The 24,532-nt window shown below is 42.8% G+C and overlaps 3 protein-coding genes across 3 annotated transcripts; 2 read left to right on the top strand and 1 right to left on the bottom strand.

Annotated features, from left to right (window-relative positions):
• Positions 1–54: 54 nt before the first annotated feature.
• LOC137610810 (chemokine-like factor) lies at positions 55–1,311 on the top strand. The gene is made up of 4 exons (XM_068338697.1): positions 55–280; positions 633–788; positions 870–965; positions 1,088–1,311. Exons 1-4 carry the CDS (start codon positions 191–193, stop codon positions 1,196–1,198), a joined length of 453 nt encoding a protein of 150 aa, XP_068194798.1. The 5' UTR covers positions 55–190; the 3' UTR covers positions 1,199–1,311.
• Positions 1,312–1,383: 72 nt separating this feature from the next.
• On the top strand, positions 1,384–7,978 carry cmtm3 (CKLF-like MARVEL transmembrane domain containing 3). Its single transcript, XM_068338569.1, has 5 exons — positions 1,384–1,740; positions 5,948–6,103; positions 6,210–6,305; positions 6,390–6,507; positions 6,615–7,978. The coding sequence occupies exons 1-5, from the start codon at positions 1,624–1,626 to the stop codon at positions 6,641–6,643; spliced, it is 516 nt and encodes a 171-aa protein (XP_068194670.1). The 5' UTR covers positions 1,384–1,623; the 3' UTR covers positions 6,644–7,978.
• A 1-nt stretch (position 7,979) lies between these two features.
• Positions 7,980–24,133, bottom strand: cmtm4 (CKLF-like MARVEL transmembrane domain containing 4). Its single transcript, XM_068338445.1, has 4 exons — positions 23,093–24,133; positions 15,001–15,177; positions 10,138–10,236; positions 7,980–9,867 (listed from the first exon to the last, which is right to left on the bottom strand). The coding sequence occupies exons 1-4, from the start codon at positions 23,276–23,278 to the stop codon at positions 9,700–9,702; spliced, it is 630 nt and encodes a 209-aa protein (XP_068194546.1). The 5' UTR covers positions 23,279–24,133; the 3' UTR covers positions 7,980–9,699.
• Between the last annotated feature and the right edge of the window lie 399 nt (positions 24,134–24,532).

A 24,532-nucleotide genomic window follows, 5' to 3' on the forward strand; every position in this document is an offset into this window, starting at 1 on the left:
CCAGACAAGTCATCACATGACAAATTGATTCATATGAACTTTGTGCGTATTTTCTTGTACATTTCTCGAACGAGCCAAGCTGCCGGTGTGAAAAAGATTGCGCATATATCCTAGCAGTCGTTTCAAAATGCAGCGAAGGGGAACTGTTTGAGGAAACGAAGTTTGGGCTTCAAATGAAACTTGCGCCTTCATGTCAGAGAATCCAAATAAAGTCCCGACCCTGGGCGTGGATGCTGCTTTTCTCAGATCCAGGAGGGGAATCCTGAAGCTGGCAGAGATGGTGAGATGGAGGTGGATGATGTGTGGCTGTGGATTTAATGCGGAATCAGTTTTTATTGGAAGTAATGCCCTGTCTGGAGGATGTACATAATGTAGGTGACTCTTAAAGTTGTATTTTTCATATTAAATAAAATTCAGATTGACTTTTTAGAGGAAGGGGGGGGGGGCATCAGTTTGCTTGTGGAAATCAAAAACGTGAAAGCGGATGGTGAGTCTCCCTTCCTGTTTGCGTAAAAACTGAAATGCGTAACGCATGAAAGTAGAACACATCAGTTGAAATAAAAAAAAGAACTTGTTGACCTATTTCACACGGATGCATGTTTGTATGAACAAATTATTAATTTGTCTCTTAGGGGGCCCTGCTTGTGGCTTTTGTGTGTTTCACCGTGGCGTTCGGACCAAAGTACATCGCGGCCGCCGCCTTGGAGTTCCTGATCACTTCACTTCTGGTGCTGCTTTACGCGCTGAGGCTCAACAAGAGGTTGACCTTCTTCTTCTGGCCTCTCATTGTGGGTCACCCCCGCCGCATGACGTCATAACACCGAGGAGGACAAAGCTGCTTTAAAGTCTTTCTTCTTCCTCTCCATCAGGATCTTTTCAATTCGGTGTTTGCTGCGGTCTACTTCGTTGTGTTGAGTTTGGTGGCCGTGATTACGCACACCGTTGCGGGCACGGTGGTCGGAGGGGTGAGGAGTGTTGGATTATAAATCTATCAAATTGACATTCTAGTCCCAGAATATCCACAAAAAAAAAACAACAACAAACAAAACGACGTCTTGTGAAGATGTTTGTGTTTATGTGTTTACAGGTCGCGGGCCTCGTGGCGGCTGGACTCCTGTTTGTGGACGGGTACATCCTGTTGAAGAACATCACGTTCAATAAGAGAAGAAGTGAAGCTCAGAATGAAAGCAATGGTTAAAATTCTTGTAACCGATTACTTCACATAATGATTTTACGCAGATGCGTTCAAATCTGTCAAAAAAAAACCCCCAAAAAAACAACAACCCCCCTATAAACTTCAATAAAGATTTCGTGACATCATAGGTTGAGTATTTTCAGCTTTCAGCCCAGGATCATGTTGTCTGCAGCTGGAAGGAGGAGGAGGAGGAGGAGGAAGAGGAGTCGGAGGGGGGGGGGGGTCGCATTTCACATCTGGAGCAGGCAGATGTGCAGCCTTTCCGCACTGTCATTGTTTCCGTTTCCACCTCTAAGGAGCCTCACGCCTCCGCAGAACTTTTCTTTTTAAAACTCCTGTCACCGTTACCCTGAGTGGAGTGTGGACTATCTGAACCTGCGGGGAGAGTTCCAATCTTTTTTTTTTCTTTTTTTTTTTTCTTTCCAAACATGGGGGACATCGAGGCTCCCGAACCGAATCGGCCGCACCAGACTGTCCTCAAGTCGGTTCTACCGACCAAAGAGTTCGCCACTTCACGGAAAGGCATGCTGCTTATTGCTGAAGTGGTAAGAAATGACCAAAGGGAGCGCCTCTCCTACTGTTTCTGCGCCGTTTCTTTAAAACGATGCGCAGCACAAAAAGTTCCGGAGACTTTTTTTTTTTATTTGCGGGTTTCCAGAAAGCGATAAAAGTTTTGACGCACACTAGAAACTAAAGTTAAGGTTACCATTTTAAACGTGGTCAGTTCCCGTCACAAGGTTTCCATTAGAGAGGGGAGGAGCTGCGCAACTTTGAAACCCAATTTCCTAAAGTAGAAATAAACATGCGGGACTTGAACGCAACACAGGTTCTTCAGAATCCCTGATCTGTTTAATCAGCTTAAATTAAAATGTTATTTCTCTATGTTCAAAAACAAATACATCATATAATTTATAAGTTCACGGAAGAATTCCATTTTTATTCCCAGCTCCAAATGAATTTCTTCCAACCGGTAAGTTGGTCTGTTATCAGTGAATGTTGTAGAGCCTCACATCCGTGTCATGAGGCCTGAGATCATGATGGACCTTCTGTCTGTTGCCACAACATGTAGGCTACCCTGGAGCCACACACACACACACACACACACACACTGCAGCCTCCTCAATAACCTGATTATGATCTTGGGCCCTAAGGCTAAAATTCTTTAGCCGAACCAAAAAGCCGCTGTCCTCCACTGAAACTCCACAACATGCTGCTTTGTTAATCCTTCCACTGAGCATTAGAATATTTGTGACATTTTAAAACAGATTTAATGATATAAAGACGATTTCCAATACGCTAAAGTGTCCATTTTAGCACTATATATTCTGCTACTTTAGTTTTGACGTTAATCACAGTTCAGGGTTGATTAAGTTGTAGAAATACTTTAGCAAGTTAATTCTTTTGAATTTAACAGTCACCAGCTTAACTTTTTAATATTTCTGGAGGCCTGTCAATTCAACAGGAGCCATAACTGCTTAGTTCAATAATGTTTGAAGCAAACTCACCGTTTCTTGTTAAAGTAATAGTAATAATTGTAGAATTAGAAGCCTAAAGTAACAACAAATAAACAACACTCAGCAACACATTATGACATGCTACTGTACACAAAGGATCATGAACGAACTTGTACGAAGATTACTGTTCTTATTTATGCACCATCTGACATTACTTACCCAAAGCTATCATAATTCAACGTTTATTTGTGCTATCTAACGCTACAAACTGGTCTCAAGTTCCGGTTTAAGGTTTAAATCAGGGGTGCTCAATACATTGATCGCAATTGATCTCAGTGGTAATGCAGTAATTCCTCGTTACTTGCTGTTAATGCGTTCCAGGAACCACCCACAACGACTATTTATTTTATTATTCACGGTAATTTAAACGTTTATGAACCCTCCCCCATACTGATATTAAACCACCTTATATCTGCATTACCTTTTCCCGCACTCTTCTAGACTGTTTAAAAGCACTTTTGTGTCTCACCTAAGTGCGTTGCGTTCCAAGACTCAAGGAACAGAGCGTACTTCCGGACGCTGTCAGCCAATGGAATGACTACCTACTAAAAATCCGCAATGAGGTGAAGCTGCGTGTGTTGATGCGCGAATGCGTGAGGGATTACTGCATTTAAAAAGAAAAAGCCGGCAGCCTATCATCCATCCCATCACTTGATCCACAAACAGGTCAGCCAGTCAGATGACATCTGCTCAAACAATGCTTTGCTAGACTTCCTGAATTACCGCTGCATGATCCATGAACAAGGGTTATTCGTTGAAATGCTTAACATAAAAGGGATCATGAACGTGCAAATGTTACGCAGAGCAGATTGACAGGTGTCTGTCAAGAGTTTGACAAACACTTTCAAGACTTTTCTTTGCTAATGCCAGTCACTACAATCATGCGCTCTCCTTTTTGGGACGATACTGAGGTTGATTCACTCGCATCAAAAATTATAGCTCCGTTTCTCCTGAACTCGTCTGGAGCGGAAGATGAGATTTTGACACAGCAGGCCAACATCCAGCTGAAGTCCAGAGCTCATGGACAGTTCTGGAACTTACTCAAAAAAAAAAGTACCCCAACTAGAGGAAATGTGCTACCTCCTTGACTGCATGACTCAGCTCCACTTATTTATGTGAGTCAGCCTTTTCCCATAAGATAATTAAGTCCGACTACCGTTCCACTATGACTGGTAATCACTTGGAAGTGTGCTTGAGGCTGGTTGTTAGCAGCTACTGTCTGTAGCTTCTGTTGTGTTGTGCAATGTGAGCTCATGTGGGTATGCAAGGTACATCAACATACCTGTACTATAAAATCTCAATATATTTAAAATAAATATATATTTTGCGTTTTTGTGGTAGGTAGATGTTTTTGAGTTGGTCATTTTATAAGTAGTTTGCATGCTGAAAAATTGTGAGCACCCCTGGTGTAAATGGTCAGACTGAGCCGCAGACAAACAGACCAGCGTATTTATGTTATTTATTTCAGATAGACATATATAAAAGAAACATAAATAACAAATAATATCCCTTAAATTTACTTTAAGCCACATATTTCATCTCTAAGGTAAACGGCAAACTGAACGACAGAATGGAAGACTTAAAAGACAACCTAGCTGTTAGTGGCTAAGTTGAAGATCAATAAAACAGATCATCATCAATGAAACAACACATCATTAGTAGAAAGAAAAAAAAAGACACAAACATCTTGTCAACTAGCAGCGCCTTTTGCTTTCAGAAAGTCAGTGTGAAGGATTTTTGTAACACAACTCAAAAAACTGAAGCTAAAGGCTGAAATGATATGGTTATATCAGTTTATATCTGTAGCTTTACCATCAGTCAGACACGCATCCTGCTGAGGTTGTGTTATTTCACTAAGTGTGTCGGACCACCGTGTGGAGGGTTCTCCAACTCAGCCCACAACAAGCCTCATAAAAATAAAGTGAAATCACAGCTTGCTGAAAGTCACAAAACATATTTTTGCAGGGATTGCAAAATGAAAACACGTGTTAACAAGGCGTGGGAGTACTGATAAATGTGTTGTAGACGTAATAATAGAATTCTTTGTTTCGTGTGTAATACACTAATGCATTAACAGAGCTTCACAACCTCCAAGGACCCGCTGGTCGGACACGCTGCGATACCTTTTAAGGTAACAAAACGTTTAGCAGACCTCCTGTCTGCCATAAAAAAAAAAAAAAAGAAATAAAAAAAAAGAAAGAAACAATGAAGAATTGGAGCAACATTCTAAAAAAGTAATGAAAATAAATCAAAATGCTGTGTGGATTTGCTGGTGAAAAACAGAGCGCCTGTGGCTTCTGGACTGCTGACTCGACCGTGGATGAGCTGCAGCAGCGCAGCAGTCCTTCTCTGCTGATATCAAACAATGTGAAAACTAATTTTGTCTGAGGAACTCGGAGCAAAGCTCCAGTTGGCCTTTGGGCATTTCTTTATTAGAGGGAAACATTATGGACCCCCTGACAGGATGCTAGTGCAGTAGCAGCATTTATGAAGAACTGCAGCTGCAGCCTTTTGGGTTCGTTTTGGGGGTGGGGTTCCGTACCTCGGGGCAGTGTGGGACGACAGACTGAGACAAAGACAAGATGGCCGGGCCTGTTTGAGTTTACAGTGTCTGGACCTGCTTTCCTCTGCTCTGATTGGGTGCTTCCAGCCCCTTTAAGGGGAGAGCATCAAACACGGGATGGCCTCGTTTCCTCACGTTGTAATTACTCAGGACTTTGTTGAACACAGAGCACATTTTAAAGTCTTCTTTCATTACCGAAGTCTGTTTGTGCGTGTTTACACAAGTGTGTGTGTGTGTGTGTGTTTGTGTGTGTGTGTGCATGTGACGGGATGAGAGGGATTCAGGGTAATAGTGTACAAGCCTGTGTGAATAAATATTGCCCTATAACAGCTGTATCTCCTTACAGGAAATGGGCCCCGGAGCTATAATTCATACGTACAGCTTCAGGATGTTATCTTAAAGAAAGACGATCAAAGACTCCTTATATTTTTGTGTGTGTGTGTGTGTCTTTTTTATCTCTCTGCTGGATTAAAAATGTAAATTTGCTTATGGCTTCCAGCAGCTGGTTTAGAAATAGATAAATAAAGAAAAAAGAGTGCATCCTAGAACGCCTCCTCATTGTCAACCACAATAAAAAAGACAGGGAATGGTTTTCTTGTAAGCCTCTAGTCATGACTTTTACATCAACGGGAACTCGTGAAACATGTTCTGTTTGTTTTCCAATCGTCTCTGCAGATCCTGTCCTTCGTGTCTTTCGTGTGTTTCGCGGCGTCGACGGCGGCGGCCTTCGTGACGGTTCCCCTGCTCGAGTTTCTTGGTGCCTTCTTCTTGCTGTTCGCCTACTCCACCAAATTCAATGAGAGGTTTAAAGGGTTCCTCTGGCCTCTCATGGTGAGGTCAATCATCACATCAGTGAATACATGTAAAGTATTCCTGTGTTAAAAAGAAAAAGACAGAGAAGAAGTTGGATAGTTTCTTCTTTCTTTTGTCTTCTAAGGATTTCATGAGATGTGTGACGGCCTCCATTATTTTTTTCATCGTCTCCATAATCGCCGTATCCAAATACTTGGATGGCTCCTCTAAGGCTGCTGGGGTAAAGAAGACACCATGATTTACACATTACTAATCACAACACACTGACTTTGTGACAAGCTGGCAAATGTCCTCCTTCCAACAGATATTCGGATTCTTCGCCACCATCGCCTTCGCCCTAGATTTCTACTTTATTTTTAATGAGCTGGCCAATTTCCTAAAGGAAGGAGGGAGTCCTAACCCGGAGCCGACAAGGCAGCAAGGTACTCACCTCCTGTGGTTTTTTGTTTGTGTTGGGCTCTCATGTTTGTCATGGCTTTCTCATAATGAAGTCAAATTGATCATTTTGTGCTTCTCTTTTGTCTTCCAGATGAGTTTTCAGACTCCGATTCAGACTGAACCCTTTGGGAACTTCATCCAATCAAGGAGCAACTTCATCCTGAGGAAATCCAGCCACTGAATTCCCATTTAGGATTTTTATTTTTAGAATTACATTATGTCACATTAAATCCATGTGCGGTGGATATTACACGGATTGTTAGATGTCTTCTAAAAATGATGAGCTAGATCTTCTTCATCCTTCGAAGCGGTCCTCCTCCTGACTATAAAGACTCATTTACAAGTTGTGAGGAGTATTTTAAAAAGCACGCCATTCTTTGTTGTCAAGTCACAACCAGAGCCTTAAGTAATTTAGGAATGATATGAAGGTCATCGTAAACCTAACAGTGAAATAATCTTTAAGCTGTGAATTTGTATGGAGGAACAATCTATAATGGTTAATAATGATCTGTAGCTGTTTTTACATATTCAAATGTCAACACAAAATGTTCTTGATGTGGTAATGTCTCGGCACTCTAATAAGTGAGTTATGTTGTGACAAAAATGTTTTAAATGGAAGTATTACAACAACAAAAAAAAGGAATTGCAGAATTTCTGAAGCATAATAAGCATCCTCCTCCTCCTGTTTTCTACCACTATGAGAACGCACGTACAGCAGGAGAACACATCTACCGAGGGTTGGCTGGTTACAACCTCTGTCCAGTAGCTTAACTCGTTGTATTTTTGTAATGAGGGTGTTACTCATCTTTTTGTGTAGCGATGATCGTTTTTTGTATTATGTCTCAAATTCTTTTTGTTTGTAGACAATTTTAAATCCATACAAGGAACCCAGAGTTTTAAAAAGTGTAAATTTGTGTTTGTATTTTTCTTCTTTCAACCTGTTTGTGTCTAAGAGTGCACTGAAGCCATTTACTGCATTATTATGTAAATTTCTATGTGATTTTTTTTTTTGTATAGAAAAAAAATGGGGTTTTTTTTGTCTGCTTGAATGTTAGTTTTTGCTCCATTGCCACTACTGAGAAATCAGACGCACGTGAACGCATCAGTGAATGTGACGCCATAGAGGGCACTGTGAATTAGAAACGCGTGTGACGTCATTCATATTCGCCGTCCTACAAAATTATCTCCCAGATTTTTTTTTTTTGAAAATGCAAAGAAAACCACGTAAACTTTGCCTTTAAAAAAAAAAAAAAAAAATCTGATTTGTTGCGTTTATGAGTAAAAATATATGGAATTTTACGCATTAAAAAAAAATCACCATTTGGATTCAAATGGAGAAGCTTTGCTGCGCATGAAGACGTCAGAAAATAGAACTGATGTTTACATCTTGTATTGTTTGCAAAAAATTTTTCATAAGGTTAAAATAAATTAAAAAAAATATTGTGCTACATCCAACTGTTGTCAAATCACTTTATTGAAACTGTCACATAAAAGAGGTTGAAGCATTTCGTCAATGTTTAACATATAAAAATGACAGCCGAGTCTGCAGGACGGAGACCTCGCTGTCAAATGTCAGTCACGCAACAGCTCGTCTCCAACTTCAATAAAGTCCGCTGTTCATGGCGAAATCTGGAAACTGGTGGAAAGCTTTAGTTCTCTTTCCCATAAAATATAGCACTGTAGCACAAGGTTGTATATATATGTAGAGCTGCTGTGTGATCGGTTTATATTATCAAAGAGCATCACGCAACTGTTGTCGTACAAACATTGTTTTAAAAGTTGTCCGACGGACATAGTAACAAGTATGATTGTCTAAAAACGTGTCTGATCAAGCAGGAAGATGTTTCAAGAAGACAGTGTATTATTATTCTTCTAACTTCCTCTTGGCTGATCGAGCAGTTCAACTAAAAACCAGGAGATGGCGCCAGAGAGTCATTTTGCGTCTTGCTCAAATTCAGTAACAGTCCAATATTCATATACTGTAGATCTGAAAGCGCGCACACACACACACACACACACACACACACACACACACACACACACACACACACACACACACACACACACACACACACACACACACACACACACACAGAGTGAAGGTTAAATACATTAGAGAAAAAGGAACACACCAAAGAATTAAGTTGATAATTCTTCCTTCATTTAAAAAGGAAACAGGAAGTGGATTTTTTTTTTTTTTTGACACAGAAGAACCTGTCAGCTGCAACGTGGAACAAAGGATCTCATACATGAGGGGTGTGATAATAAACTACAAATACAAGTGCAGATATTCTTATTCAACTTGTAAGGATAATGTTTGCATGCACTACTTCTACAACACACCTTTCATTTCTCCACCTTCTGGCTTTTAAATGTTTTTCTCTTGACGTCTCTACTACGGCCGTGTCTAATGATTCGGAAGGGATTTTCAAAAAGACAGCATTCAGATCGAGGCACGCAAATGTTTTGGTCGATACCTGAGATTCAGCGCATGCAGGCTGAGGGTACTGATATGATGTACTGCTGACATTAAGCCTTGGAATGCGTGCAAAAAAATAATAAAAAAGTTCTTTAACTTCATCTGATTGTTGTAATTAAGAATGATCCCATGCTGTAGAATTGTCAGACATTTTAATAGCAGCTAATCATATATCAATGTATAATCTTTAATTTGAAATATTATATCTAAAAATACAAAAGGCGCTTTAGTTGCAGTGCAGGAAACTGTTTGCTGTTGGTCCAGTTCTACCTGGATCCACCATCATGTTCATCAGCACAGGTGTTAACAGGAAACTACTGCACAAAAGCTGGTCTTCTTTTAATTTGACTTGCCTTCATTCACAGTGAAAGATGAAACAACAAAATAAAATATAATAAAAATTCAACGCGGCCTATTTCTGCGATCCTTCGGAAACACATATGTGGAAACCAGCGTTGTGAAGAGCGTTTCAATCTAGACCGGAGCGCTCCTGTGTGTTGCGTCTGTGGGTGGGAAATGAAGATTTTTTTAAAAAAATCACAGCTGAGGTGTCGGGATGAGAAGCGTGGAACAGCCCTTCCCCTCAACTCCGAATGAACAAAACGCTATCCTGAAGGGTGGAGGAGCTTCAGTCGGATCTCCGTCAGCTGCCCGTGGCACAGCTTTCGCTTAGTCCCTCTGATTGTCCGCCGGCGCTTCAAGCGAGGTCGGGCCTCGCCTCCATCTCACCGCGAGAAGCCGTGCGAGCCCGCATGTACTCGCTGCTCTGACCCATCACCCCCTGATGCCCGCTGGAGAGGCGCCACCTCCGCACCGCCAGGACAGTGTTCACGCCGTACACACCTGTCACCAGGAAGCCAAAGATCTGCATGTACAAGGGAAGCAGGAAGTAGAACAATGATGCCATGGCAACCACAAGAATAAATACTGCATGGAAACGCTTTGTTAAATGCATTCTTGAAAAAGATGTCAGTGGAAACTGAACAGTGTAAAACAAAAGAGATTAACCAGTCTAGCTAGAAACGCACACACACACACACACACACACACACACACACACACACACAGATTGATTGCGATCCGCTGGATGATTGGTGAGGTCGTCGTGTTCCGTATCCGTGTTCTGACTACTCACCAGTGCTGCTATCTCAGCCGCAGTGTTGTGGTTGATGAAACCCAACACAAGAGACGACAAGAAGAAGAAGAAAGTGCTGGCAGAGGTGTTGACCAGATCCTGCGTGGAAGAAACACACAAAAAACAGCGACCATCAGACTCCAGGACGAGTAACCGGGATCGCTTTATTTATTTATGTGATCACATATGGTTAGAAAACAAATCAATCAATACCAAAGTCATGAATCAATTTTAAAGCTGTGCTTTTTTTAAACACTAATAACTCAACGTTTTTGTTTTTTTTTAATCTAAAATAAATGTCTAATAAAATGAAAAATAGTCAAAATCCTGATTTAGTTCTGAAACATCCCACAATGTTCAACTTCATAAGTATACATTATATATAAATCAATATATAATTGATTACAGAGGAAAATAAGCAGCCCGTCGCCTTCTGGAATTTATATCTGAATAATTTTCAACAGAAGTCTCCTTATACCACACAGTTATCTGGTACTCAAACGCACCATTGTAAGGATTAGTGCAATAAAATAAAAACTAACATTTCACATAAGTGGAATGGGGCCACCTAAATCCCGACCCCCCACCCAACATATGTGAGGTCTAAACCCACATTAGTCTCTGCTGGGGGGCCGACGTGAAGGATGACACACACCCGCTGATGGTGAACAGAAAGAAAAAGGGTTGCCTAACCGGCCGCTCTGCTTCCTGGTGCTTCACCCTGACTTTAAACCACAGGTGCTCACAAAGGAGTCAACAGCACATGACACACCCTCTATGTGCACATGACTCCCCCCCCCCCCACTCCCTCACACACACACACACACACACACACACACACACACACACACACACACACACACACACACACACACACACACACACACACACACACACACACACAGACGACAATGAGATGCTTCTGGCTGATGGTTTCCTCTCATGCTGTCAGCAGTGCAAACAGAGAGGGGAGGGTTAATAATGAAAAGGGCAGCGTGACTCGAGGCCCACTCGTGATCAGATGCATGACTGTGATCAAGGCAGACGCGGTCCCGTCATGTGACCCACATCGCTCGGCAAACAAACGCACATAACGAAGCAGACACGTTGGCAGGGTGGAACAATTACTCACCCATCCTGCAGTTTAATCAGTAGTGTGTTAATATGGATCCGCTGGTGCGACCACTGAACACCAGTAAACTTCAAAGTGGATCCAAACTTCACCCAACACACGCACGCGCACACACGCACACACACACCACTGTAAACTCTACTCACAATACACACACTTATCTTACCTGACTGGTTCAACAGGAAGTACTGTTATTTGTGCTCTCATGTGCACAAAGGCTTTTCCAGTTTTCCCTTATGCTCTCCAGCTCCAGTCACGTCACCACACGACTCAGTCTTTTCCCAACAGCCTCCTAAAAACCTTAAATTATCAAGACTTCCTTTTTTTGGATCTTGTCATGTTAATTCATCACGATTAATCAAATAGTTTTGGACTAACCCTGATTTATGACCCTTGACCCGTTGAGTTGCAGCAGATGAACTGATGAGTATCTTTTTGATACGGAACTTAACAGGAAATACCAATCTCAGGAATCAAAAATCTAGAAATTTGAATTTTTAATTTGAGATTTTATCCGCTTCGAACTGAGATCAGGATTGTCTTCCCCCAAATTGAAAAGTTTAGTGGAACATCAGTCCTGCGTTCAAGGACATTTGTATTCTCTAAACTAAAATATCGGTGTTTGTGATGCAGCTCATGAAATAAAACGCGGGAGAGTCAATGCAGTTTGGAAATGAGATCGCATGAGCTTCTGAGTTGATAACTCGATGTGGTAGTGATTGAGAAAAAAAATGATCAATTCTTTAAAAAGTATGAAGTAAAAGGGGATGAAAATCTGCTCCAAGAATCTTTATGGGGCCTATTTTGTTTCAAAGACCAAGTTTGACAGAAATCAATCGAGTAATGAACCAACGGAGGAGTGAAAACGTCCTTGGCAGAGCTAACAATGTTCTGCATTATTACAGGTACTTTATGAGGGTCTTAGGTAGAAGCTACACAATCTTTGGAACGTAACCATGGAAACCTTAAAGGATGAGTCAGAAGACAAATGATGAAATCCAATCTCCTGACAGTCAGGCAGAGTCAAACAGGGACAGAAATCATCAAGGCCAAAAAAAAGGGGAAAAGGAAAAAAGAATGGTGTTTCTCCGTGTCTTTCATCTGCCTGGGTGGCAAAACTTTAGCTGTCAAAACAGAGAGATTTTATTGGATTCCACTCGCAGGTAAAGTAAACGCAACGCGAGTCAAGTGGTCTCTGGTCAGAACTGATGATAGATTAACAACTGCAGCTAACAAGAACCTCAGGACCTCAGCTCTGTGTCTATTCAGCAGAGAGATGTAGATCATTAGCAGCAGGAGTGACAGGAGGATGGATGAACACACACACACACACACACACCACACACACACACCTCAAGTTCACCAAGCAAATTCTGTTGGAAGCCACCGTAACAGAATGTGCAGCACTTGGTTGGCCACGCCTCCCACCTGTTATGACATCATCATGGATGACTGCACAATGGCCCAAAATCTGACTCGTCAGACTGTGACCCATTATGAAAGTAGACCATCCATCCAGTGTCTAGAGCCGCCCATCCTTGCAGCGTAGTGGATTCTATCTGAGGAGACTCCGCCCACAGATAGTTGCATTTTCTGGTCGGCAGGAGGAACCCACAAGGGGGACATGAAATCGCCACATGGGGATTTAAGCCTATGAATGTTCTCGCCGCTGAGCAACGGAGACAACAACCACACGACGATGCTGCCGCCACAAAAGCAAACCAGATATGATAGATGTCTAAAATCAGGGTTAGATGGAGGCAATTGATTCGCTGTGGCAACCCCTGAAGGGAAAAGCCGAAAGGAGAAGAAGAAGAAGATTTAAAAAGGGTAGTTAGCGAGTTTGGAGCACTCTTGATTCACCTCCAAGTCGAGTTAAACTAAACCCAAGAGTCAAAACTCCCCGAGTGCCTTTACGACGAGGTCCCGGGGCTGCATTCATTTCGGCGTTAAAGGATAGGAAGCAAGGGTACGGTTTCCCCCATCTGCACTGCCAAAGTCATCACAGAGGGTGAATTGGAGGATATGGGATCATGTAGCATATAATTGTACATTTAAAAAAAACAAGCTCTCTGTCTGAGACTCTCTGCTGCTTTACAAAACAAGACCGCTGAGAAGGGACGGCAGCGTCACGTCACGGTTTGGAAACACCGGGAGGCGGCAGAAGGGTTAACAGTTGGCTAACATCCTGAAATGCTCGCTCGTGGTGAATTGCCCAGGGGCTCGGCGTGACGGGAACAGCTTTGAACTCGATAGACAAACAGTATGGGGTGTAGCCTTCAACTGTGGAGTGGATGGGTTCGTTAGCAACGACCGTTTGGAGTCTGCAGAGACTTTGAAACCCGGAGAAGTACAACATCTGTCTTTATTTGGTATGGAACTGGACAGAGAATGCAGTAAACACACAATTTACTGCATTCCATTTATACAAAGACAGTAAGAAAACATGAAAGGCTTGGCCTTTGTCTCCTAACAGCAGGTTTCTAGTGTTACAAATGAGAAGAACAGCAGCCCGACACATCTTAGCAACAGCCTCCGCTGTGGGTGTAATGGCTAAACACATCCAAACTTGCCTCAACACACGCTTGTGTGCAGAAACACACACACACACAAACAGTACGCAAGAATGAAATATTTCTAGATTATCCATCGCCTGATTGAAAATGAGACAAGCAGATTTCACACAGAGGAGGAAAAAATAAAACAATAAAGGCTAAAAAAGGTTTTTAAAAACAGTGTGAACTGCCTCTCAGACTGTAAAACACTTTCATGTGCGATACAGACGCCAGACACACACACTCCATGTTGGAGGTGGAATATTGCATCAAGGACAGGGTAAAGCAATCTAACCCTAACCCTCTCGGTTAAAGGACTCAGCTGCAGCCTGGAACATGCAGACATGTATGTGTAGGCAAATGAGGCAACCAGTGTCTGCTGGCCAACAGCCACCGGCTCATTTGTTCACAGCTGACAAAGTGATCCTGTTGTCAACATCCAAACTGTAAATGATGATATGTCGTACGCTCACAGCTAACAGCTAACACATCAGTAGCATGCATAAACAGACAATCCACACATTTCAGTCTGTCTCAACTAATAATGAGAACATGATGTCAATTTAACCCCGTCAAAGGCGAAGTAGTACAAGTCATGGTCGTATTTAACTCTTATCAAACGTTACATTCAGTTACGAGTTTACCGAGGTGCCACGACAACACTGTCGGTAGAAAACTCCAACTTCCAACTCCCCTTGGTTTCTACATATTATGATATGTATGATAAGTTTTTTAGCCCAATTTGAGGTCATTATGGTCAACAGGCTAGCAAGAGTATGTCAAAGTAAAATATACGTCAAGTCATTTCCTGTTATGACTGCAGCCGAATATTGGCTTGGCTCACGTTGGAAGTTTTGTTTAGTGCAGATTAGACAGTGGGTAATGGAGTTATAACAGTGTTATAACTAGTTAGTAGTGGCATTATAACAGTCATAACTAGTTAATAATGGTGTTATAATATCTTTCAAGCAAACAAGTGCTCGTCTCAACGTGGAATCAGCTAATTCCCTCCTGATGCCATAGATTACCACAAAATCTGATGGATCCTTCGGAACTTTCCAAGTTATCATTTTTAAACCCACACACAGACATTATTTGGAATCAGCCACATTAAGGCCACCACGTTGGCCAAGAGTGGTGTAACAATCCAAACCCTGGGACTTGCCCCCTACCTACCGTTAGGCTCCAGTTGACATGAGGCACCTTGGTGTGCAGGTTGAGGCTGAAGATGATGAGTAGCACCCCCGTCACCACGAAGGCACTGCAGCTGACAAACTCGAAGAAGTAGACGCCTCCACAGGGAGAACACAGCATGATGGTCTCTATGCAGATGAATCCAATGAGTGACAGAATCTGGAGGGAGAAGCCAAGAGAAGAGGAAGAGCAGAAGAGGTTGAGCAACCTGTATTCTTTGTTTTTCTTACATGCACCTCTTACATGCTATGTTTTCGCACCGATGAGTAAAATTGTTCATGTACAGGCTATGTTGCCCTTAATCATGAAGGGAACAGGAGATCAAACCTTTCATGTGACTGTTTTTTCAGAGCTGAAACTCAATGCCTCCCAGACGATGAAGCTGTTGCCCTACGAACAGCCTAGAGGCCATGAGCCCATCTCAAGAGCCCCACTCCTGGCAGCCTGCAAAGATGCCTCCACCCAGCCAACATCCATCAAGAAAACCACAGTATGGGGAGAATTCTGCTATTTAGGTGTTCTGCTGCCATCTAGACCCTGACAAAACCACACACGGATTACCGATTGGCTCGGAGCGGTCCAGGACCCAGAGACATAACAAAGAAAACAACGCTGTGGCATTCAAAGAAGTCCAGTTCATTCCAGATCTACTTGGTGTGGACTAAATATTACTTTCATTATAGAATAACTCTGACTTGAGGGGTGATTGTAGGAAAATAGGCCAAGTCATATTTCAAAACAGTCAAGTTTGATTACAAAGGATTTACATAAGTTCATGCTGACAAGAAGCTCTGTTAAGTTTTCCTACCATCTTAAACAAGGTTTTCTTTTCACACATACTAGCTTTGATGGGACACAAACCCCTGGATCTTTTATTCCAGTTAATGACAAAACTCCAGCCAACATGAACAATTAACAGTAAAGACTCACAAACCAGCCCCCAACCAAGACCTCTTAGACATCTGCTTCCTCCATGTCGTTGTGGCAATTAATGACAGGAACTGAAGGGGTCACGAGTTAAACGATCAGATTGTCTGACTTGATTTGCGAGATGAACACAAGTCTGCTGAAAATGTCAGGATAACCGACACAGTCAAAGAAAAGCACATGAACAAGATAGAGACACAAAGACGAACACTGACAGCAAACCTGAGAAGCATCAAGGCCACAAGACATTGATAGAACCCCGTCAAAAAGGATTCCACATATCCCCGTGGTAGTCATGGTAGTTTATTTGTGCGTGCTGTGATGCGCAATTCACACAATCTTTCCACCCTGACAATCCTGTGCCATCGTGTAACACTCAACAGCGTAAAGTCAGCGACCCATAATTGCCTTCCATGCAAAGCAGCGTTCAGACTGCTATGGAGACGCAGAGATGGAAAAAGCTGCGACCAGACATTTGTATTTGTGTATCTATAAGTCGGTGTGTGCATAATTGGCCTCATTTATGAAAGTACAAGAAAGAAAATGATATGCAATATACACTCAACAAGAATATAAACGCAATAATTTTGTTTTTGCTCCCATTTTTCATGAGATGGACTTAAACATCTATAATTCATTCCAGATACACAATATTACCATTTCTCTCACACATTGTGCACAAATCTGTCTAAATGTGTGATAGTGAGCACTTTTGCTTTGCTGAGATAATCCATCCCACCTCACAGGTGTACCACATCAAGATGCTGATCTGACATCATGATTAGTGCACAGGTGTACCTTATACTGCCCACAATAAAAGGCCACCCTGAAATGTGCAGTTTTGTCTCACAGCAAAATGCCACAGAGGCCAGAAGCATTGAGGGAGCGTTTAATTGGCATGCTGACAGCAGGAATGTCAACCAGATCTGTTGCTCGTGCATTGAATGTTCATTTCTCCACCATAAGCCGTCTCTAAAGGCGTTTCAGAGAATATGGCAGTACATCCAACCAGCCTCACAACCGCAGACCCCGTGCAACCACACCAGCCCAGGACCTCCACATCCAGCAGGTTCACCTCCAAGATCGTCTGACACCAGCCACTCAGACAGCTGCTGAAACAATTGGTTTGCATAACCAAACAATTTCTGCACAAACTGTCAGAAACCATCTCAGGGAAGCTCAACTGCATGATAGTCGTCCTCATCGGGGTCTTAACCTGACTCAAGATCGTCACCGTAACAGACCTGAGTGGGCAAATGCTCACATTCGATGGCGTCTGGCACGTTGGAGAGGTGTTCTTTTCACGGATGAATCTCGGTTTACATTGTTCAGGGCAGATGGCAGACAGCGTGTGTGGCGTCGTGTGGGTGAGCGCTTTGCTGAGGTCAATGTTGTGGTGGGGTTATGGTATGGGCAGGCATCTGTTATGGACGAAGAACACAGGTGCATTTTATTGATGGCATTTTGAATGCACAGAGATATCGTGATGAGATCCTGAGGCCCATTGTTGTACCATACATCCATGAACATCACCTCATGTTTCAGCAAGATAATGCACGGCCCCATGTTGCAAGGATCTGTACATAATTCTTGGAAGCTGAAAATGTCCAGGTTCTTGCATGGCCAGCATACTCACCGGACATGTCACCCATTGAGCATCTTTGGGATGTGCTTGACCGGTGTATACGACAGCGTGTACCAGTTCCCACTAATATCCAACAACTTCGCACAGCCATTGAAGAGGAGTGGACCAACATTCCACAGGCCACAATTGACAATCTGATAAACTCTATGCTTGGAAGATGTGTTATACTGCATGAGGCAAATGGTGGTCACACCAGATACTGACTGGTTCTGAGTCCCCAGACCCCCAATAAAGCAAAAAACAACAACAACCCTGCACATTTCAAGGTGGCCTTTTATTGTGGGCAGTATAAGGTGAACCTGTGCACTACTCATGATGTCAGATCAGCATCTTGATGTGGTACACCTGTGAGGTGGGATGGATTATCTCAGCAAAGCAAAAGTGCTCACTATCACACATTTAGACAGATTTGTGAACAATGTTTGAGAGAAATGATAAGATTGTGTATCTGGAATGAATTATAGATCTTTAAGTCCATCTCATGAAAAATGGGAGCAAAAACAAAAGTGTTGTGTTTATATTTTTGATGAGTGTATGTGCAAAGTACATTGTGACCGGTCCTGAAACACTCAGGTCAACTTTGACCAATGAAATGAAAATACACTTCCAGGGAATGGGTTTTTTCTTGTTTAAGGCATTTTACACGTTGCTGAACCTCACCGACAGTCAAGTAAAGATCCCACTTCTTCAAGTCTTTCCGAAATGGTTATTTCTGAAAAAATACTTTGAATTGTTTGTAAGTCTATTTCTTACTTATAAATTTAATCTGACTCGGGGTTGTTAAAGCAAAAAAAAAAAAAAAAGATTAAAGACTCGATGTCCCTCCTGAACAAATGGACAAAAACAAAGGGTCTCATTGGCAAAATGCCCCCTCCTCTTCACCCCAGACTCAGTACCTCAACAGTCGACCACATTTATTCCATTCCATCAACAGATTTTAGTGTTTTTGTGCAACGGCATGGTCAAGCTGTCTTCTATTTACGACAGACTGTCTCTTTGTCCCAGGCTTGGAAATTTTTGCCGGAGACATCACTGCGCAGAAACACTTAAAACGTCCACAGATAATAATGCCCGCCAGTCACATTACAAGTGCTACAAAGCAAAGACATAACAAAAGCAACCCGCCAGGCTGGTCGTCATTATGACAAAAGTTCCAGTTTATACTGCTGCCAAAGCCTCATTACAGCCCGCAGATGATGGCAGTACATCTGCGACACTGAAACAAACAACTACAACATTTGTGTCCAAAGACACAGATGCCCCCACCAGCAGAAAGACTCAATCAGTGCGGATGCAGATACACCCAGTGGCCTCCACACATTATATACGGGACTTAAGGATTAGGATAACTATATATGTTCCCTTTGGTTCCACCCAAATATGAGCAGAGGGCTGCTTGGGTTGAAAGATGATGTCACATGTAGAAAGAAGGCATATTGCTTTCACCAAGCCCCTGTGTAGCAGGTGTCAGGCAGCCACAGGGGAGGAGGTGGAGGATCGCAAATCACCACACTGGATAATCTTGCGAGTAACGATTTTACGTCAGCTTTCACCACTTTGCCACCAGTTTGCACACTCGTGCACGTCTTTCTCCATCCTCTCCCACGTGCATCCTTATTTTTGAGATAATGCACATTATTTGATGTCTTAAAGACCTCTGAAGGACCCCCCCCTCCCTCCCTTTCTTATACACCATCTGTTCCATGGACAAAAAATTAATGAAGGAAAAAAGAAGCCTCACTCTGGAGACCTTGTAGCATTGCATGCGTAACTCCCAGGGCTATGAAGCCTTGTGCACAAACAATAGTGAATATACTCCTGCAACAGCCCACGGTCATTTACGTGATGGAAAATGAGGCCACAAACAACAACAATGCAAGCATGTCTCCCCCAGAATGCTCGCGCAGGGTTTTTGTTGTCTTTGTGACTTCTACAAGCTCCAATAAGTAATGTTTTAACCAGAGGAGAATGAGCATGTGGCGTCTCTCTCGGAGCAGGAAGAGCTCACTGACATTTGGGAGCATCTGGTAACTTCATTATAAAACATTCAGAGACAGAAAACTTTATTAACCACTGGCTACAAACACGGCTTTCTGCACCGTCGTAAATGAAAAGGGACTTGAGGCATGTTCAGAAACAATTTGGTCAGTGTACCGTCAAGACCCATGAGGTATCAGATTGCTGTTGGTGCAGGCGGACACGAATTGTGTGTCAACTTTATTGACCAAGGCAAAGCAAAGAGAAAGATGAAGACGTTGAGTTGGACACGCCTCGGTCAGGATACATACTACTACTATGGGTTGTTTCTGATTAGTGCAGGGTCAACAGCTCCAATCGTTCATCACTGGTGCTTCAATGTCAAACAACTTTGAGCAACTAATGAGTACTCAACACCTGGTGTGTGCCCAGAGTCACATTTATCAGTAAACTTGGGTTTGTGTGGTGCAAAGGTCAACTTGGGTTTGTGTGGTTTCAAACTCCCACTGTAATGCAAATAAGACCAGGGCACGGAAGTAACATAAGAAAGAAAACAGACTTTGCCAGAAGGTTTGCATGATAACTTCCAATAAGGTTTGAGTGTTGACTGGCATACCAGACACCACAGTAACCTCCAGTTAAACCAGTGTTTAACACAACAAAACTTTGCTTGAAAAAGCACGTGCCACAAAGCAACGCCCACTGCACGGCGCCAGTCGATGCTAATCATTACTTGAAATGAACAATTTCTGCAAAAAGATTATCCTTTAACAAGGCAGTGACTCCAGTTCTCCCAGCCACAGAATAACTTTCCATCGACACAGGGATCCAAAGAATAGACACAGCACGACTTCTTGATATGACGTTTCCAGACTAAGCAGAAACTAAGTCCTTGAACATTTAATCTCAAGCAGTCGTCTCTAGACTATCGCATCATTTCAATAAAGATCGTCATGCATTCTCAGCCAACGGAGAGTTAAGCAATTAAAGGGAACAAGCAGTAAAAATTCACTCCTTCAAAGCCATTAATGCCGGGCACCGTGCCACGCAAACCTCCTCTGAGGTACTGAATGTAAACTTGGATGACTTTCAACAATCCCCGTCATTGTTGGTGAAGGAGATATGACTTCCTCAAACTGGAAAGTTAGTATCAGAGCTGAACAAATCATTCAAGCAAACACAAACTGTAGATGGAAGATAAATGCAAACACCCTTGTGTTACTGCACCTTGGGTGTGTTTTAATCCTTGGAGGGTGAATCTGAAAGAACTAGACTTCTGTTGGGGTTCTGAAGAGCCCTTCAAGACCTAAACAGAATTCCAGTTGCTTAAGCTTCAACTTTCAAGGACCATTTATATCTTGTGTTCCATTTCATTGTCGTGTTTTTCTAGTTGCATTGGTGTTAAATTTTATCTTGTCAAAAATCGGTAGAAAATGTCTAGAGGTCATAATCTTACTTCAAATAAAATAAATGTTTTTCTGCAGTTTGTGTTTTTATTAACTCTTAACATTTTAGAAATTAATGTCATTAAATTGAACGAAAACTAGCTTGTTGATTTCATGTTTACGTTCCTTGACGTCTTTGATATCTGCAGAAGTATTAAGAAATTTTAAACGACCTGCTCTAAAGACCGCCAAATTTGTAACGGGAGGAATTCCAACAATTCAAACAATTAAATCATCATTTTAAATGAATGGGATATCATTTTTGAACTAGGAAGTCAGGCAACCGCGTGATTGCACACATGAATAATAACATAATCTTTATTCTTTTATTATTTTAATCCGTTTTGTTTCATCTATTCAGAACACCGACCACTAAATGTACTTCATGGTTACAGCCAGCTTCGATTTTTTTCTCCCACGCTGGTAACAGATGGAAACTTCGCTAACTTCCCACATACCCAGAGGTAAACAACAGAGGTTTTATTCAAGTTAGCTGAGCTCTTCGGTAAGACCACGGCGACTCTTAGCCTCCTACTAAGATCAAGTAATAGTGTTCCTTTAAATGTAAGTTTGAAAAGTGGAGATCTAGGCTGGCCTATCTAACAATTTGGAATTTCAGTTTGCTTGTGCTATCCACAAACATTGTTAGAGGTAATTTCCTCATTTCCTCAGCGCTACAGTGACTCCTGTCATGAACACACCACTCGCTTATGTTGGAGTGTTTTTGGCTCTGAAATAAAAGAAGTCGCTTTGACCCGATAGAGTCTTCTAGTGCTCTCTGGGAGTCTCCATGTGGGCCAGTTTGGGTTGACTAATGAAAAATAAAAATCTGTTTTTCAGAAGTGTCACTTGGTGCATCGAGTCCTAAAGTATTTGAACACATCAAGGAGTCAAATTGTGGTCCAGAAATCATGTAAACCAATGATTATCAAGTGTGTTAAGACATCTTTATGGACTCTAAAGATGTCTTAACACATAGCAAGAGATAGAATATTGTCCTGTTTTACTGGAGCCAATGTGAGTCCAGCAAATTACCAGGCAACTGAAAAGTAGAAGAGTTAGGAAGACTATTAGCATGATAATCCAGGGCCTGGACAGCCGAGCCTGCTAAAATATGACCTAATTTTTAGGGTTATATTCTACAAAAACATGACATTTTTGCCCAGAGCGCTGTAGAACCTCAGCTTTTAAAAAAAGTTATAATTAAATATAGTTATGACTTTGTCCCCGGGGTCTGTTTGACCCATTTTACTGGCGCACATGCCCCAGCATTGATCTGCTGTGTCCCAGTAAAATCTGATATCAAAGTTTTATCAAGCTCCCATATTTTGTAGGGATAGGTCTGTGCATTTAGACTGATCATAACTGAAAACGCATAATTTCTTCTAATTCAAGCAGCACAGCTTTAACAGTAATGAAAGTGCTGAGGCCAACAGTTAGCATCTTATACAAACCAGTCTGTGTGAAACTTTTCAAACCAGAAAGACAATGTTCTCCGTTTTCATCTGAAAGACGATCTTTTACTCTGGGTTGACTTCTCTTACGCCGCTGTAAATGGCTTTAAAGCAAAGATCCTGATTAGAAACAATCGACTGGACCACGACAAACACGGGATTGAACTGCATTTACAAAATTTCTGTCATCCTGGAGCATAATAAAACCAGCATTTTTGGCATTACAAGTAGTATTCTCTTATTTAAACATTGCCCTTCAAATGCCAGATTTAAAAAAATTACCAGTCACCACAAGAAGTTACTTCTACGCACAACAGTGCTCAACATTCAAGGTTAAAAAGGTGGCTGACTGGTGGCCCCTGAGGTACTCCAGGTCGAGCAGCGCCTCTGCTCAACACGGTGAGGGATGGAGTCCAGACCAGGATCTGGGTTGTTCTGGTCTCCTTGAATAACATTTCCAACTTTACAACTTCAGGAACAGTAAAAAATGACGCTCCAAAGGCAGGAGAGCTTTTTAACGACATTCATTTGTTGGCCTGTTTTAAATGAATGGTCCTTTAACGGCGCGTCACAGCCTCACCTCATGGAGACCTCGCGTCGATCACCTCACAAGTCAACAAACTTACCACTTCAACCACCTTTAAAATCCCAAAGTAGGACTTCAGGTACTTCACGTCGCATCTTATCCCGCCCCAAATGTTCCTCGCGTGGACGGGCTCGGTGGTGGGCTGGTAGGGGCTGGTGGCCCCGGAGATCATGGAAGTGTTGGAGGCCTCGCCGTCAAAGCCCTCCGGCTCCTCGGTGGTCCTCATGATGATGATGATGATGATGAGGGTGAGGATGAGGAGGATTAAAAACGCTGCGACGCGCAAACCAAAGCTGACAAACCACCTGGATCCACCTCACGGCCGCAGGTTCGCGTTCATAAAGCACACTTTGTTCCACGCAGGCTGTGGAGTGGATGGAGAAACCAAACCGGACCGTCCACTTCTCGCAACCGCCGCGCCTCGAGGTGGGGGAAACCGGCCGAAGGTGCCGCGCAACGAGGGGAAAAAAAACAAAACCCTGCTGCGGTCGGTGGAACGTTTCCCCCCCCCTGCTAACAATGTGGAGTCTGCGTAAGGCGGGTCACTTGTTAGACCGAGTGTCACTTCACCGCGGACGGCTCCACTCAGTTCGGCAGCGCCGACAAATAACGCCCCGCCGGCTCTTCTAACGCGCCTCCGCGACCGAACAGCAGCCAGCCATTGTGGGGGCCCCCTACCCCTCCAGAAGAGGCCGAGACGGAGCGTTACGGATCCCGGTCGTGAACTCTTCTCTCCGGCTGCCCGCAGCGAGGCTGCCCCGAACGCAGCTTTCCTTGTTATGGATGCGGGGCCAGCTTGTCTCCGCCCCTCCGAAGGCTGCACATTCTTTAGCGGGCTGCGCGCCCGACCGAAGCGCTCCCCAACAGCCTGGATCCACCCGGGACCACCGACATAAAACTTCTGCCTTATGTTCTTGCTCTTCCTCTGTATCATCATGATCACCATGATCATCATCACCGGTTGTTGTTGTTTTTTTTAACCCCTCACAATCTGCGGCCTGGAAGTCCAGGCCTGGTGGAAATATTCCCTTATTATTCTCCAGAGGATGAGTGGCCGCACATTTTTTTCTTATCATTGTGGTTGATCAGTTTTTTTTTAATCATCCATTGAAGCTAAAATATCAAAATATGTAGAATATGATTAGATAAAGCTGGTTTCCCTGAGTTTTGGATTCCAAAAACTCGGGAAAAAGTTGACTGATTGGGTGGTTTGCTAATATTTCCTCCCAAAATACCCGAGAAGTGACAGAAAAACTTTTATCACATGTCATGCCACTCAGAAGTAAAAAATTTATCAAGTCAAGAAATAAGTGTGATTTTGAAACCAGCCGGGCTTGGCTGCGCGCTACTGCCCTCTGGAGCACGGAGGAGGAACTGAACGGTTGTCAAGGTGACAGAAAATATCTACAGACGCTCGGGAGAGATGATGCATAAATGTTGCGGCCAAAGATGTTCTAACGGGCTTTTAATATTTTCTCTT

This window comes from Antennarius striatus, chromosome 1 (assembly GCF_040054535.1).
Source record: "Antennarius striatus isolate MH-2024 chromosome 1, ASM4005453v1, whole genome shotgun sequence".
Classification (NCBI taxonomy): domain Eukaryota; kingdom Metazoa; phylum Chordata; class Actinopteri; order Lophiiformes; family Antennariidae; genus Antennarius; species Antennarius striatus.